The sequence below is a fragment of the Podarcis bocagei genome (assembly GCF_964188305.1).
Source record: "Podarcis bocagei genome assembly, chromosome: 1".
Classification (NCBI taxonomy): domain Eukaryota; kingdom Metazoa; phylum Chordata; class Lepidosauria; order Squamata; family Lacertidae; genus Podarcis; species Podarcis bocagei.
The window spans coordinates 128,692,478-128,707,501 of NC_138125.1; the positions used below are offsets into that span (position 1 = coordinate 128,692,478).

Consider the following 15,024-nt stretch of genomic DNA (forward strand, 5'->3'; position numbering starts at 1 on the left):
CATCATCATCAATAATTATTCCCGTGTTGCAGGTGGGGTGCAGGATTCGAGACATATCACTCATGCCTTCATTACAGGGGCTGGAGCCGAAATTGAGTTACAACAACCCTGCTCTGTAGTCAGGTGGTGCTATCCTTACGGTTGGCACACCAGCCAATGGCCTGGCCAAGTTGTGTTAAGCTGAAATGCATTATTACAGTACTTGATTGTGGCAATTCTCATGTTCTGAGAATACTTCTGTGTAGGGCGAGTGGGGGTTAGTGCTTTGCTTTGCTATCGCTTTTATTGTTTTTTTAAAATCTTGTGTTTTTATGTTGCGAACTGCCCTAAGATATACGGCTGATGGGCAGTATACTAATTAATTAATTAATTAATTAATTGCATAATAGGTGGCAGCTTATCTTTTTTGTTTCATTATGGTATCACTTGTCAGAGAGAGTGAGATCTGCTTGTGCCCTAGGCCTGCAACATTCGGGAGAAAACTCTGCAGGGTAGCAAATTCTATGGCAGTGACTGCAAAGCCATAAACTACACAAGCACTGACTAGGAAGTTGACTGGCAAGGTCAAAGACAGGGAGGCTCTGGTTCACAGCCTCACTTGGCCATGGAGCCCATTAGGTAATACCTGGTGAATCTCATACACTTAGCCTAGCCTGACTCTTGAGTGCTGTGAGGGGAAAATTAAAAACCTGGGGTGTGTGTGGAGGTGACAGCAAAATACAAAAATGAAATAAGTAATTCATTGTGACTCATACAGTTTCATAATAACAATTTTTTTATTAGCATGTGTCAAATCTCTTGAAAACAATAGTTCTCAAATCATCATGCGAGCAAAGGTGATGATCAACAGGATAATAAATGATTAAAGTTAATGCTTTAAAAGTACTTGACCATTATTTTACCGGCTAACTGCTTCCCTGATACCACCCGCACAGGTATGTTCAGGCTGAGGAACAGACCAGCGGCTTGTGACTGCCTTGCAATGTACTCCAGAGTTGTTCCTATTTTGCAAGTAAAATTTGCTCGCCTCCACAGCGCACCTTGGCAACACGTGGTCACTTTCTGCTGATGACAGTTTTCAGTTTCCTTAACAAGAGATATTGCTACGTGGCTCTACTCTGAGTAAAAGTTAATTGGATACCAAGTCTGGGCAAGTTCCAGGAGAAGGTCTGCTTAACTGGCAAGGGACAGAATGTATAAGCCAAATGAGTACTTCAGCACTCTCCCCTGTGCCCTAACATTTACTAAATGATTCTCCCTACACCCATATGATCCTCAAAGCCCAAACCAACAATCTCACCCCTCTCTAACTCCTCTGAATAAAAGCTGAGGTGTATCTGTGTGCCTGGTAGGCAGCCACCTAATTACAGCATTTTATATGCCTACAGTTACAGATGTAGATGTCAATGGCCATTACAATACAATATGAACACAAATCACAGATGTAGAGATAAAGTTGCTAATTCTCACAGTTTGGAATTTAATTTTCTTATACGACGTCTATGCTTGATTATACACCTGTTGAAATTCACAGATTTGTTTTCGTACATCAATATAATTTTTAAAAATCCTGCACAGCTGAAATTAATACCATTGTCCTTCTTGTGTGTGATTAGACTGCGACTGCTCTTCTGATGAGGAAGAACATACAAAAGTGAAAAACTTTGGCGGAAAACCAAGACGTTAGTCTACTTCGATAGCCCATGGTTTATAGGTCCCCGGCTTGTCCTTTGGAATCTAAAAATGAGAGAGAGAGAAACAGAAGGGCTATTCTTATGTGTAATTTCATATTAGGAAATAAAAGAAAATCAACCAATATAAAACTTGTTTTAATGAGAGGAAAGCTACAGTGCATTGAAACATGTGAGATACGAGTTTATATTGCTCTGTACATACTTCAGCCATTGAATCACTGTAGTTTAGTTTTTTTCCTCTCTAACAGAACTTTTTAAATACCCCATTATACTTCTTTCTCCCTCCTGTGAGTTTATTGATATACTGGAAGCCCAAGAGCAAAGGATACCCAGAGGCTTCCTCCATTGTGCAATGTTGTTGTCGTTTAGTCGTGTCCGACTCTTCGTGACTCCATGGACCAGAGCACACCAGGCACCCCTGTCTTCCGCTGCCTCCCGCAGTTTGGTCAAACTCATGTTCGTAGCTTCGAGAACACTATCCAACCATCTCGTCCCCTGTCGTCCCCTTCTCCTTGTGCCCTCAATCTTTCCCAACATCAGGGTCTTTCCAGGGAGTCTTCTCTTCTCATGAGGTGGCCAAAGTATTGGAGCCTCAGCTTCAGGATCTGTCCTTCCAGTGAGCACTCAGGGCTGATTTCCTTCAGAATGGAGAGGTTTGATCTTCTTGCAGTCCATGGGACTCTCAAGAGTCTCCTCCAGCACCATAATTCAAAAGCATCAATTCTTGTGCGATGTAGTTAGCTTCATAACTGCATATTTATTTTCTTGTGGTGAGGCACTCTGAATATGCTCAGAGCTTGCCTGCTCTGGCACCAGGCACACAGGAAACACCACACAATTTCATTTATTGAATGAGGCATGGTTGGGGGAGAGCACCATTTTGGCTTTTGCCTCAGCAGCAAAATGTTTTGGAGTGGCTTTGAGGGGGGAGCCATTAGAAGCAGGAGAGGAGACACTTCCTGCAATGCCTTTTTCAAACCAGAGATCATATATCTCTATTACTATGAGGTATAAAAAAAGGATTTTTATTTTTTAAAAAATATATATATTAAACTGTTATGCATATTATGGCCCAAACCCATACATACCTATACAAACTGAGAACAGAAGTAAATCTCACTGAGTTCTATGGTCAAAATAAAAAAATTCCTTCCAGTAGCACCTTAAAGACCAACTAAGTTAGTTCTTGGTATGAGCTTTCGTGTGCATGCACACTTCTTCAGATACACTGAAACAGAAGTTGCCAGATCCTTCTATATAGTGAGAAGGTGGGGAGGGGTATTACTCAGAAGGGTGGTGGGAATGGGAGATTGGCAGATAGCTGAAATGAGCCTGCTGACGACTCTTAACGACTGTAATAGGTCTTACAGGAAAAGGCAAGGAGTGAGAAGGTGAGAAATGGCTTAGTCATGTATAATGAGATAAGAATCCAATGTCTTTGTTCAGACCAGGTCTCTCCATGGTTTTAAGTTTGGTAATGAGTTGCAATTCAGCAGCTTCTCTTTCCAGTCTATTTCTGAATTTTACCATCTCACCCCTTTTATCATTACAAAAGACTGGCTAGGCTACCCAGGCAATCCAATCAAGTAACCTGCCAGACCAGAGATAAACAACGACAGGAGAAAAACAACATTCAAATTTCTGTTTTAAGGCCGTCTTTTCTGTGATTTAGGTATGATGTATCTGAGGGGTGGTCTTAGGTTACACCCCTTCTGTGATGTATGTATGATGTTTCTGGGGGTGGTCTTGATCTACAGGGTGGCAATTTCAAAAGTCTTTATAAGGCCTTGCGCGCCATTTTTCGGGGTTCCTCCTCTCTTCTGTGTGTGAGGGGAGCACCCTGTTGCAACAGATCAATAAAGATCAAGCTTACTAGCTGCTTTGCTTCTCAATATTCTCTGGTTGGCTCTGTTATTCTCTCCGACCAATAGGGAACCTATGTAAGGACTCTATATGGGCTCTTGGATACCCCATAAGGGAAAAGGGCAATTTTTGTTTACAACAAGGGCAAGGGTAGGATTCTGGTCATATCCCAGGACTGAAGTTTGTATCTTTTGGAGCAGGACTCTAACTTACAATACTGCTCCCTAGTGCTTTATTTAGCACCTTTCAAGTATTTGAAGCACTTACTGTCCAATTGTTGTGGGCATCTGGATATTCCAAGGGGGCCACAGGTGAAAAATGTATAAATGGGGGGGGGCACAGTATGAGGCTTTGTTGTTGTTGTTGTTGTTTAGTCGTTTAGTCGTGTCCGACTCTTCGTGACCCCATGGACCAGAACACGCCAGGCACCCCTGTCCTCCACTACCTCCTGCAGTTTGGTCAAACCCATGCTGGTAACCTCGAGAACACTATCCAACCATCTTGTCCTCTGTCGCCCCCTTCTCCTTGTGCCCTCCATCTTTCCCAGCATCAGTGTCTTCTCCAGGGAGTCTTCTCTTCTCATGAGGTGGCCAAAGTACTGGAGCCTCAGCTTCAGGATCTGTCCTTCCAGTGAGCACTCAGGGCTGATTTCCTTAAGAATGGATGCGTTTGATCTTCTTGCAGTCCATGGGACTCTCAAGAGTCTCCTCCAGCACCATAATTCAAAAGCATCAATTCTTCGGCGATCAGCCTTCTTTATGGTCCAGCTCTCACTTCCATACATCACTACTGGGAAAACCATGGCTTTAACTATACGGACCTTTGTTGGCAAGGTGACATCTCTACTTCTCAAGATGCTGTCTAGGCCTGTCATTGCCCTTCTCCCAAGAAGCAGGCGTCTTTTAATTTCGTGGCTGCTGTCACCATCTGCAGTGATCATGGAGCCCAAGAAAGTAAAATCTCTCACTACCTCCATTTCTTCCCCTTCTATTTGCCAGGAGGTGATGGGACCAGTGGCCATGATCTTGGTTTTTTTGATGTTGAGCTTCAGACCATATTTTGCGCTCTCCTCTTTCACCCTCATTAAAAGGTTCTTTAATTCCTCCTCACTTTCTGCCATCAAGGTTGTGTCATCTGCATATCTGAGGTTGTTGATATTTCTTCCAGCAATCTTAATTCCAGCTTGGGATGCATCCAGCCCAGCCTTTCGCATTATGTATTCTGCATATAAATTAAATAAGCAGGGAGACAAAATACAGCCTTGTCGTACTCCTTTCCCAATTTTGAACCAATCAGTTGTTCCATATCCAGTTCTAACTGTAGCTTCTTGTCCCACATAGAGATTTCTCAGGAGACAGATGAGGTGATCAGGCACTCCCATTTCTTTAAGAACTTGCCATAGTTTGCTGTGGTCGACACAGTCAAAGGCTTTTGCATAGTCAATGAAGCAGAAGTAGATGTCTTTCTGGAACTCTCTAGCTTTCTCCATAATCCAGCGCATGTTTGCAATTTGGTCTCTGGTTCCTCTGCCTCTTCTAAATCCAGCTTGCACTTCTGGGAGTTCTCGATCCACATACTGCTTGAGCCTTCCTTGTAGAATTTTAAGCATAACCTTGCTAGCGTGTGAAATGAGTGCAATTGTGCGGTAGTTGGAGCATTCTTTGGCACTGCCCTTCTTTGGGATTGGGATGTAGACTGATCTTCTCCAATCTTCTGGCCACTGCTGAGTTTTCCAAATTTGCTGGCATATTGAGTGTAGCACCTTAACAGCATCATCTTTTAAAATTTTAAATAGTTCAGCTGGAATACCATCACTTCCACTGGCCTTGTTATTTGCAGTGCTTTCTAAGGCCCATTTGACTTCACTTTCCAGGATGTCTGGCTCAAGGTCAGCAGCCACACTACCTGGGGTGTACGAGACATCCATATCTTCCTGGTATAATTCCTCTGTGTATTCTTGCCACCTCTTCTTGATGTCTTCTGCTTCTGTTAGGTCCTTACCACTTTTGTCCTTTATTATGGTAATCTTTGTACGAAATGTTCCTTTCATATCTCCAATTTTCTTGAACAGATCTCTGGTTCTTCCCATTCTGTTGTTTTCCTCTATTTGTTTGCATTGCTCGTTTAAGAAGGCCTTCTTGTATGAGGCTAGGAGACCACAAATAAATAGGGAGCCACAAAGGGAAGTGAGCAATGAAGGGGGGGGGGAATCTTTTTTTAAAAAAAATAAAAATAAAATCCTGATTATTGGCCAATCTCAAGCAGGTAAGAGGGCAGCTCACCAGGGCCTAGTGCTCCATTTTGTCCCACTTTTTCTTGGAGCAGTCCTGGTTTGTTTCTGGCAGGAGAGGGCGATCGCTGAGGCTCCTGTAGCGCCTCAATCCAGAACTCCCAGGTCAGGTACAGGCGGAGGTGAGGTTGCAATGGGTAGGCGTGAGTGAGCCACAGCTACTTGTTGCTACCGCCTGGTCTGGGCCCGGTGGCAGCCTGGACCTGACTCTGTAAGGCGCAGCGTGCAATCCACTCCAGCACCTAGTGGATCAGGGCCTTTGGATGTTGCTGAGGGGCCGGGTTCTGCAAGGCTTGGGGTGAAATCCATTCCAGCGCCGAGCTGAGCTGAGTGGGGTTATCTGGTGCTGCTGACTTGCATCTAGTAAATAACTAGGCGTCTACTCAGAAGAAAGCTGCGGTGATTTCAGTGGGACTTACTCCCAGGTAAGTGTGTGGGAGACTATGGTGTTCTATCTAGGCAACCAGGGCTCCTCCGAATGACAAGAACTTTTTGCACCAGGTCAGTGAGGACCACTTGCTTTTAAAAATTCTCCCATATACAGTTTTCCCCTCTGCATCAAATAACTTTTTTTATGATACATGGAAGATGGATCTCCCTCGGGAGGTTCTGGACTCTCCTTCCTTGGGGGTTTCTAAGCAGAGGTGACAAACCTAGACAGCATCTTGAAAAGTAGAGACATCAGCTTGCCAACAAAGGTCCATATAGTTAAAGCTATGGTTTCCCAGTAGTGATGTATGGAAGTGAGAGCTGGACCATAAAAAAGGCTGATCACCGAAGAATGGATGCTTTTGAATTATGGTGCTGGAGGAGACTCTTGAGAGTCCCATGGACTGCAAGAAGATCAAACCGATCCATTCTGAAGGAAATCAGCCCTGAGTGCTCACTGGAAGGACAGATCCTGAAGCTGAGACTCCACCTCATGAGAAGAGAAGACTCCCTGGAAAAGACCCTGATGTTGGGAAAGATGGAGAAGGAGAAGGGGACGACAGAGGATGAGATGGTTGGATAGTGTTCTTGAAGCTACCAGCATGAGTTTGACCAAACTGCGGGAGGCAGTGAAAGACAGGAGGGCCTGGCGTGCTCTGGTCCATGGGGTCACGAAGAGTCAGACACGACTAAACAACAACAAAAAGCAGAGGTTGGGTGACCACCTGTCATGGATGCTTTAGCTGAGTTTTCTACATTGCAGGGGGTTGCACTAGAAAGACTACCTTCTGTGTCTTCCAGCTCTGATTACATGATTCTATGTTTTTCTGCTTCAACAATATTTCATTATGTTCCTATCGTTTTATGTAATTGTATTTTGTATAAATTTTTAAAAATATAAATAAAATATGTTCTATTTACAAACAAAACATTTAAATAGCTACCTTTTTACTAGTACAACGGGGGCAGGGCATGGACATAGCTAGGATTTTTGTTAGGGGAGCAGGCTTTTGTTAGGTGTTATAGGAATTCTAAGGTCTCATATATATAAATCATATGTTCATAAATCTACAAGGCAAACACATGCATATAAACCACGTGTTTGAAATAGTACAGGAGAGCAATCCTGAAGCTATTTTGACTCTCCCAAATTGACCTCAATTTTTTCTCTGCAGTGAGGAAGGAAATGGGAAAGCCTCCCCATTGTCTCTTTGCTCAAATCCTGTCTTAAGAACGTATTTGAGTATGAATAGGGTGAGCCTGTGACCTGGATTCAGGAACTAAGTATTTACCATCACAAAAAAATGCCCAGGCTGCCCAGGTAGAGGAATCGGTGGCCATTATCAGGTATCTTGACAAACAGGAATTTTGTTGGAGACCGTCTCCTTCCTTCTGTGATGTATGTATGATTTTGAGGGGGGGGGGTCCTCTGGCTACAGGGTGGGCAACTTCAAAAGTCTATATAAGGGCTTGTGCACCATTGTTCTGGGTCTCTTCTGCCTCCTGCATGTGGTAGTGAGCATCCTACCACAGTGATCCATGCAACAGTCATCTCCAGGCTTGACTACTGTAACTCGCTCTACGCGGGGCTGCCCTTGAAGCTGTCCCAGAAACTCCAGCGGGTACAGAATGCTGCAGCGAGGCTCCTCACAGGGTCTCTGCCATGGGAGCATATTCATCCAGTGCTTTTCAAGCTGCACTGGCTCCCGGTGGAGTACAGGGTCAGATTTAAGGTGCTGCTTTTGACCTTTAAAGCCCTTCACGGCCTAGGACCCTCGTACCTACGGGACCGCCTCGCCTGGTATGCCCCACGGAGAGCCTCAAGGTCCATAAATAACAACACCCTAGTGGTCCCAGGCCCTAAGGAAGTTAGATTGGCTTCAACCAGAGCCAGGGCCTTTTCAGCACTGGCCCCAACTTGGTGGAAGGCTCTGTCTCATGAGACCAGGGCCCTGCAGGATCTGATCTCTTTCCGCAGGGCCTGTAAGACAGAGTTGTTCCGCCTGGCCTTTGGATTGGAGCCAATTTGATTCCCTCCGCCCCCTTTTTCTTTTTTCTTTTCCTTCTCCTGCAATGAGGCTCCATTTTAATATTTTAATGTTCCTTTATTTTAATGTTGTATTTTATTTTTGTTTTTAAGTTGTAATCACTCATCTTGTTTTTATTATTGCTTGTAAGCCGCTCTGAGCCCGGCCTTGGCTGGGGAGGGCGGGGTATAAATAAAAAATTATTATTATTATTATTATTATTATTATTATTATTATTATTATTATTATTATTATCCTGTTGCAACAGTTAAAAAAGATCAGGCTTACTAGTTGCCTTGCTTCTAAATATACTCTGGTTGGCCTCTGTTATTTAGAGAACCTACTTAAGGACTCTATACAGTCTCTTAGATACCCCATAAGGGAAAGGGAGCAGTGTTTTCTTATAACATAGGGGAGGCAGAACCTCAGATATGTATTGATTTGTATTGATTTTTACTTATTTGGGGGGCAGCTGCCCCCCCCCGGCTACGCCCACTAGACTAGATGGTCCTCCAGCCATTTTATTCTAGGTTCTCTGCTCTGCTCAGTCATACTGGGCCGCTCAGTTCTCTGCCTCAGTTTTCTGTGTCTTGCTGATGCCAACAGGAAGGAAGCACAAAATGAATAGAATATAAGGTGGTGGTGGTGTTTTTAAGGAAGTATTTACCATCTCTGTAAAGTCATCAACACAGGCCATGCGAATCCTTTCTATGTTCAGTGGACTGTCCATTGTGAAAACACGGTGCAATCCTCTTTCCTTCCGGGCAGCAGCCACTGCATCCCGAATAGCAAAAAACACAGAGCATGCTTGGAATACGCCAGCTTCACCTACACCCTGCAGGAAGATGAAGACAACCAACGATGGAACACAAAGATAAGGGAAGATCCATAAAGTTTAGACCAGGGGTCAGCAAACTTTTTCAGCAAGAGGCGGACTATATTTTGAAAAAAATATATTAACAAATTCCTATGCCCCACAAATAACCCAGAGATGCATTTTAAATAAAAGCACACATTCTACTCATGTAAAAACACGCTGATTCCCGGACCGTCCGCAGGCCGATTGAGAAGGCAATTCAGCCGCATCCGGCCCACGGGCCTTAGGTTGCCAACCCTGGTTTAGACAATGTTTTTCCCCAATCACCAGTTGATAGTCACCTTGTTCTGGATGGGCATGCAAGCTCCTGCCTCACAAATGGTTGCAAGGTGTCACCACCACACCTCAGCTAAAACTCAATTAAAAAACTTTTAAATAAATTGTTCTGCATAATCCCATTAAAATTAAGAGTGGTTGTGCAAGTCTGAGTTTGGCAGATTGCAGACAATATGTCCAGACTGGCAAAGCATCCACTTAAGATATTTAGGCATTAACTGGAATGGGGAAACATAAGAGGCTAAACTGGCAATAAAATATCAGAAAATGGCTTTAAAAGCCTTCCTTTGTTTCTAGAGATAACCATCTCTAGAGCATCTGCTTTGAGATGAATGCTTTAACTGAGGCTCTTGGAGATTCATTGCAATAGTAACTATGGTAATCTGTACCAAACACCCTCTTATGTATTATCCATCACCACACTTTTAAGTTGTTTACCTTGGAGGAGTAGATTGCAATTGGGTTTCTTGAGTTTGGCAAAAGGTAGATTCTAAACTGCTCTGGGACATCACAGACAGCAGGAATTTTATATGTGTCTGGACCCAGCGTGTACTGCTGTCCTTCTGGGGAGAAGTATATTTCTTCCATCGTATAAAGTCCAAGTCCCTGCATAAAGCCACCTTCAATCTGACAGAATAAAAATGCATAAATTCTGATTTTCATTTTAAATAGATTGTGATTTGCTCAAAAGTATTTACTCTTTTCCCTGTGCAGCCACGAGGGCTGGGAATTTGCTCTGACACTCCTCTGTGTTCAGTGCTGCAGTTCCAGACATGCTGATTGCTAAACCCCTTAATAAAAATGCACTAAAAATGAATTGGGGAATGGTTGGGGTGGGGAAAGGTACTGCCTGTTTTCAAGGAAGTTGTCGGGGCTTTCATTCTGCAGGGTGGATATACTGTGCGATCATTGAAAGAGGAAGTCCATTTTGGTATATAGGGACTTCAGTGGCAGCAAAAACAAGTACCGTATTTTTCGCTCTATAGGACGCACTTTTCCCCCTATGGGGCGAATGCAGGCTTTCACTGAAGCCTGGAGAGCGAGAGGGGTCGGTGCGCACCGACCCCTCTCACTCTCCAGGCTTCGGGCAGATATCCGCAAGCCTGGAGAGCCCGACGGGAGTTCCCGCGGGCTCCCTAGGCTTGCAGATAGCTCGGGCTTCCCCCGCCCCAGCCCCGCGCCTGGGGGGGGGGAATAATATTTTTTCTTTATTTCCCCCTGCCCCCCCAAAAAACTAGGTGCGCCCTATGGGCCGGTGCGCCCTATAGGGCAAAAAATACGGTATATGTGTCAGCTATAAAGCTGGTGTAAATTTATTCATAAAATACCGTATAATGTAGGCAGATCACTTGCTAATGGAGAAATGGCTACTGAATGATAGTTCCAATATGAAAGACATTTCATTTATACCCTTTGCTGTGGTGCCCTTTCAAGTCCTCTCTCTAAATGTTACTTTTCCTTGAATCAGATGCACTATGCACAGGGGAGTACCAAATCAGTACACTTTGGAGAAGGACTGCCCACCAAACTTATTAATGAAAGGCTGCTTCCTTGGCCAGCAAGCAGCAAGGCTTCCTACCCATCCATTAGATGCAGGCGGAAAATTGCACTTTTGGCACTGGATCAAGGCTTACAGGAAGAAGCACTCCAAGAATAAAATGCAACAGAGCATTTATTTATTTATTTTACCATTCAGAAAGGCCCCAATCTACTTGCTTACAGCTAGTATAAAGTGTAAGTTCAAAGCTCTTGGTACATGCCTGTCCTATGTCAACAGCTGGATTGATGCTGAAGCAGGCATCCATGACAATGTCTGTTCGGATGTTCTGTTGGACAAATAAGCTGTTGTCAGCACATTATCTTTTTATAAAGCCTTAAGAAAAATTAGAAGACAAAGGACACCCAACTCGAAAGTACAGTAACCATGAACACAATATCAGGGGCCTCAAAATTGAATTTCTAGCACATCAGAATATTTCTGAAGCCCTGAGCCCTGACTCGCCCTTTTGAACTTATGCTTGCAGAAGTCCCGGAATATGAGTACCAGATGATTCCCCCCACTGACCAGAACAAGGAGTAATAATAATAATAATAATAATAATAATTTTTTATTTATACCCCGCCCTCCCCAGCCAAGGCCGGGCTCAGGGCGGCTAACAAGCAATAATAAAAACAAGTTGAATGAATACAACTTAAAAACAAGATTAAAATACAACAATTAAAATAGTGAAATATTAAAATATTAAAATGCAGCCTCATCACAGGAGGAGAAAGGAAAAAGAAAGAGGGGGAGGGAATCAAATTGGCTCCAAGCCAAAGGCCAGGCGGAACAACTCTGTCTTACAGGCCCTGCGGAAAGAAATCAGATCCTGCAGGGCTCTGGTCTCATGAGGCAGAGCGTTCCACCAGGTCGGAGCCAGTGTTGAAAAGGCCCTGGCTCTGGTTGAAGCTAATCTAACTTCCTTTGGGCCCCCGGGACCACTAGGGTGTTGCTATTTATGCACCTTGAGGCTCTCCGTGGGGCATACCGGGAGAGGCAGTCCCGTAGGTACGAGGGTCCTAGGAAGAGGGATGGAAACCAGAAACCTGACATTTTGATGTTTGGCCTCTCTCTTGCATTTGGAAAACTTGGGGTTTACTGTTGTGTCCCAGATAGTCCGGGGTTCCGACAAAGGAAGAATCCTATTCCAAGCATTATCTTGTAAGGAGAGGCCATACTCTAGTGCAGCCAATGGTCTGTCTACGCTAGAACATATGAAGCTGTCTTATAAAGTTCATCCAACTATCCCAGTACTACCGTATTTTTCGCCCTATAGGACACACTTTTTCCCCTCCAAAAATGAAGGTGTGTGCGTCCTATGGGGCGAATGCAGGCTTTCGCTGAAGCCTGGAGAGCGAGAGGGGTCGGTGCGCACCGACCCCTCTCGCTCTCCAGGCTTCAGGAGAGCCCCACCGCCAGACCCACAAGCTCGGGGGACAGCAGGGAGGCACAGCGCGCCTTTCTCGCTGTCCCCCGACTTGGTTGGAAGGCTGGGGGGGGGGAGAAGCCTGCTTCTCCCCTTCGCCAGCCCCGCAAACTCGGGAGACAGCGGGAGGCGCAGCGCGTCTTTCCAGCTGTCCCCCGACTTGGTTAGAAGGCTGGCGGGGGGGAGAAGCCTGCTCTTCCCCGTTGCCAGCCCCGCAAACTCGGGAGACAGCGGGAGGCGCAGCGCGCCTTTCCCGCTGTCCCCCGACTTGGTTAGAAGGCTGGCGGGGGGGGGGGAGAAGCCTGCTCCTCTCCGTCGCCAGCCCCGCAAACTGGGGGACAGTGGGAGGCGCAGTGCGCCTTTCCCGCTGTCCCCCGACTTGGTTAGAAGGCTGGCGGGGGGCTTCCCCCTCCTCCAGCCCCGCAAGCTCCCAGAGCCATGCCAAAGCTGCACGCAGCTTCGGCATCGCTCTGGGTCCTGTTCCTCGCCTGGGGGAGGGGGAAATAAAAAAAAATCCTTTATCCCCCCCCCCCAAATCTAGGTGCATCCTATGGGCCGGTGCGTCCTATAGGGCGAAAAATACGGTAAATACTCTCACTGGCAGTAGTTCTCCAGACAATCTGCTACCTGATCCTTTCAACTGGAAATTATAAGGATTAAATCTGGGACTTTATGCAAATAAGGGGTTGTACCCTTGAGTTATGTCCTCCTCCAAAAAACAGTGAATTGGGGGTAAGTTCCGGCAGGGATTTGACTTTAGAAAATGCATCTCTAATCATGATGGGCGTTAAAAGTTATCCTAAAAGCGCCTGGGTCACTTGGCAGCACAGAACTTCAACACTAACAAATGTATTATGGCATGAGTTTCCATGGATGAAATATTTGACAAGATGCACAGTTTTAATTGGACTGTGATGACAGGGCCTGGTTCCAGATACAGTTTGTAATACTACCAAGGCACAAGTAAGAGTATTCTAGCCATTGAAATATATGGGCGTCTTAAGCACAACCCAGTTGTCCATTCCAACAGCAATTGAAGTTTTCCATCTCCAGTGGCTGGCTGTTTATTCCTTTTTGATACACAGTCATATTGGCTATTTTTGAAAAATTCTAGTGGCACAATGTTCCCTCAGTTAAAGAGCAGTTCATATCCAAACAGAGAGCGAAGGAGACCCATCAAACCACCCAGTGGCCTATGAATTGCCAAAGAGGAGGTAGTGCTCAATTTTTACCTTATGATCACCTGTCAGGCAGTCAATCTCAACCTCTGAACAAGCAGTACCAAAAACGTAGTATGGAAATGCGTGGCCTTCTCCTGTCTTCCAGTCCATATTGGTGACATATCCTCTGATGGGTGGAGGGGAAGGAAAGAGTCATTTAGATATTAGATTTCAGTTTTACTACAGCATGCTCAACAGAAATCATGTAAAAAAAGGCCAAATTACTTGAACGCTCTGTATTTTGCCAGCACAGGGTGGGAAGCAGAAAAAGAAACTGGCTGTGAGATGGACTACCCAATGACAGAATGGGTATTTTCCTGTTGAACCCTTTCTGATTATGGCAATAGACACTGGTCCACACCCCAATTCCGGAATCCTGGGGTTTCTTTGATGCCATCTAACCAGTGCTATTTTTCTAGAAAAAGAGGTGCCGGAACTCTCCACAAACGCCTTCATTGTTTTCTTATAATGGCAATGGCGGCCACCTGAAGGGTGCCAGAACTAAGTTCCTGTGAGTTCTGGCTGAAAGAAAGCCTTACATCTAACACTGGCTCCTCCGACATAAGATGTGGTCTCCTGGAAAACAGTACAGCCCCTTGTTGTAACATATACAGTGAGTATAGTTGGCATCAAGTCTACCATCCAAAGCTTGAGACTTAACTTTTAACTATCCAACCCCAATCAGTCTTAGTGGTACTTCAAAAGACAGCAGTTTAGGAAACGACGATAGATGCCTTACTTGAAGTAGCCTGTAGCTGAGAGGTTGATGCTTTCCTCATAAGCTTCTGTAATCTGCAAGAGGAATACCTTTAAATCAGATTTCAAAAATAAATGTGTACACAGCAAAATAACAAGGAACATTCAGAATGAACTTTCTATCTCTGCACAACACAGGCCGGATTTATTATTTGTCTTCCAGAGCTACAACTGCCTGCACTGAGGCTTCCTATGCTATCCATTCAGCCCCACAGAACTATAAACATTCTAAGCATCACAGCAAAAGGTGGGTTGTCTCTTTTTCCTTTGCTGACTGACAGCTTGCAACCAGCTGCCTGCATGGGTCCGACAGTCCAGACCAGTTTGGATGATCATGTTTCAGCTTATCAGGCAGAGATATTATTGTCTGAATGTGGCCTGTGTTACACTGATGGGTAGGAAAGCCCACCACAGGCTGAAGTCCCTCTGTGTTTAAAATGGAGACGGCTGAGGTTGCTTGTCCATTACGGGTGCAAGATCTTTTTAAAATTTTATTTATATCCTACCTTGCTCCAAATACAAGACCCCAGGCAGCTCACAATGCAAATTAAAGCAGCTATGACCAGAACACAACACTCAATGAATTTTTAAAAATAAATAAATGAGGCACCCTATTAAAACTCTTG

The 15,024-nt window shown here is 44.8% G+C and overlaps 1 protein-coding gene and 1 long non-coding RNA gene across 3 annotated transcripts in view; one reads left to right on the top strand and one right to left on the bottom strand.

The window, feature by feature from the left end:
* Positions 1–754: 754 nt before the first annotated feature.
* The window catches only part of LOC308587852 (aldehyde oxidase 4-like), a 77,646-nt gene continuing 63,376 nt past the window's right edge, over positions 755–15,024 (bottom strand). For both annotated transcript variants that reach the window (XM_081195682.1, XM_081195683.1), the window contains 6 exons: positions 14,382–14,434; positions 13,655–13,769; positions 11,217–11,282; positions 9,895–10,083; positions 8,971–9,138; positions 755–1,737 (listed from right to left, as the gene is read on the bottom strand). In XM_081195682.1, coding sequence (XP_081051808.1) covers positions 1,684–1,737; positions 8,971–9,138; positions 9,895–10,083; positions 11,217–11,282; positions 13,655–13,769; positions 14,382–14,434 — 645 coding nt within the window. In that variant the 3' untranslated portion in view covers positions 755–1,683. The remainder of the gene's footprint in view (positions 1,738–8,970; positions 9,139–9,894; positions 10,084–11,216; positions 11,283–13,654; positions 13,770–14,381; positions 14,435–15,024) is intronic.
* LOC308582269 overlaps positions 3,601–15,024 on the top strand; it is a 33,466-nt gene continuing 22,042 nt past the window's right edge. The window contains exon 1 of the long non-coding RNA XR_014005592.1: positions 3,601–3,688. This is a non-coding gene — a long non-coding RNA (uncharacterized lncRNA). The remainder of the gene's footprint in view (positions 3,689–15,024) is intronic.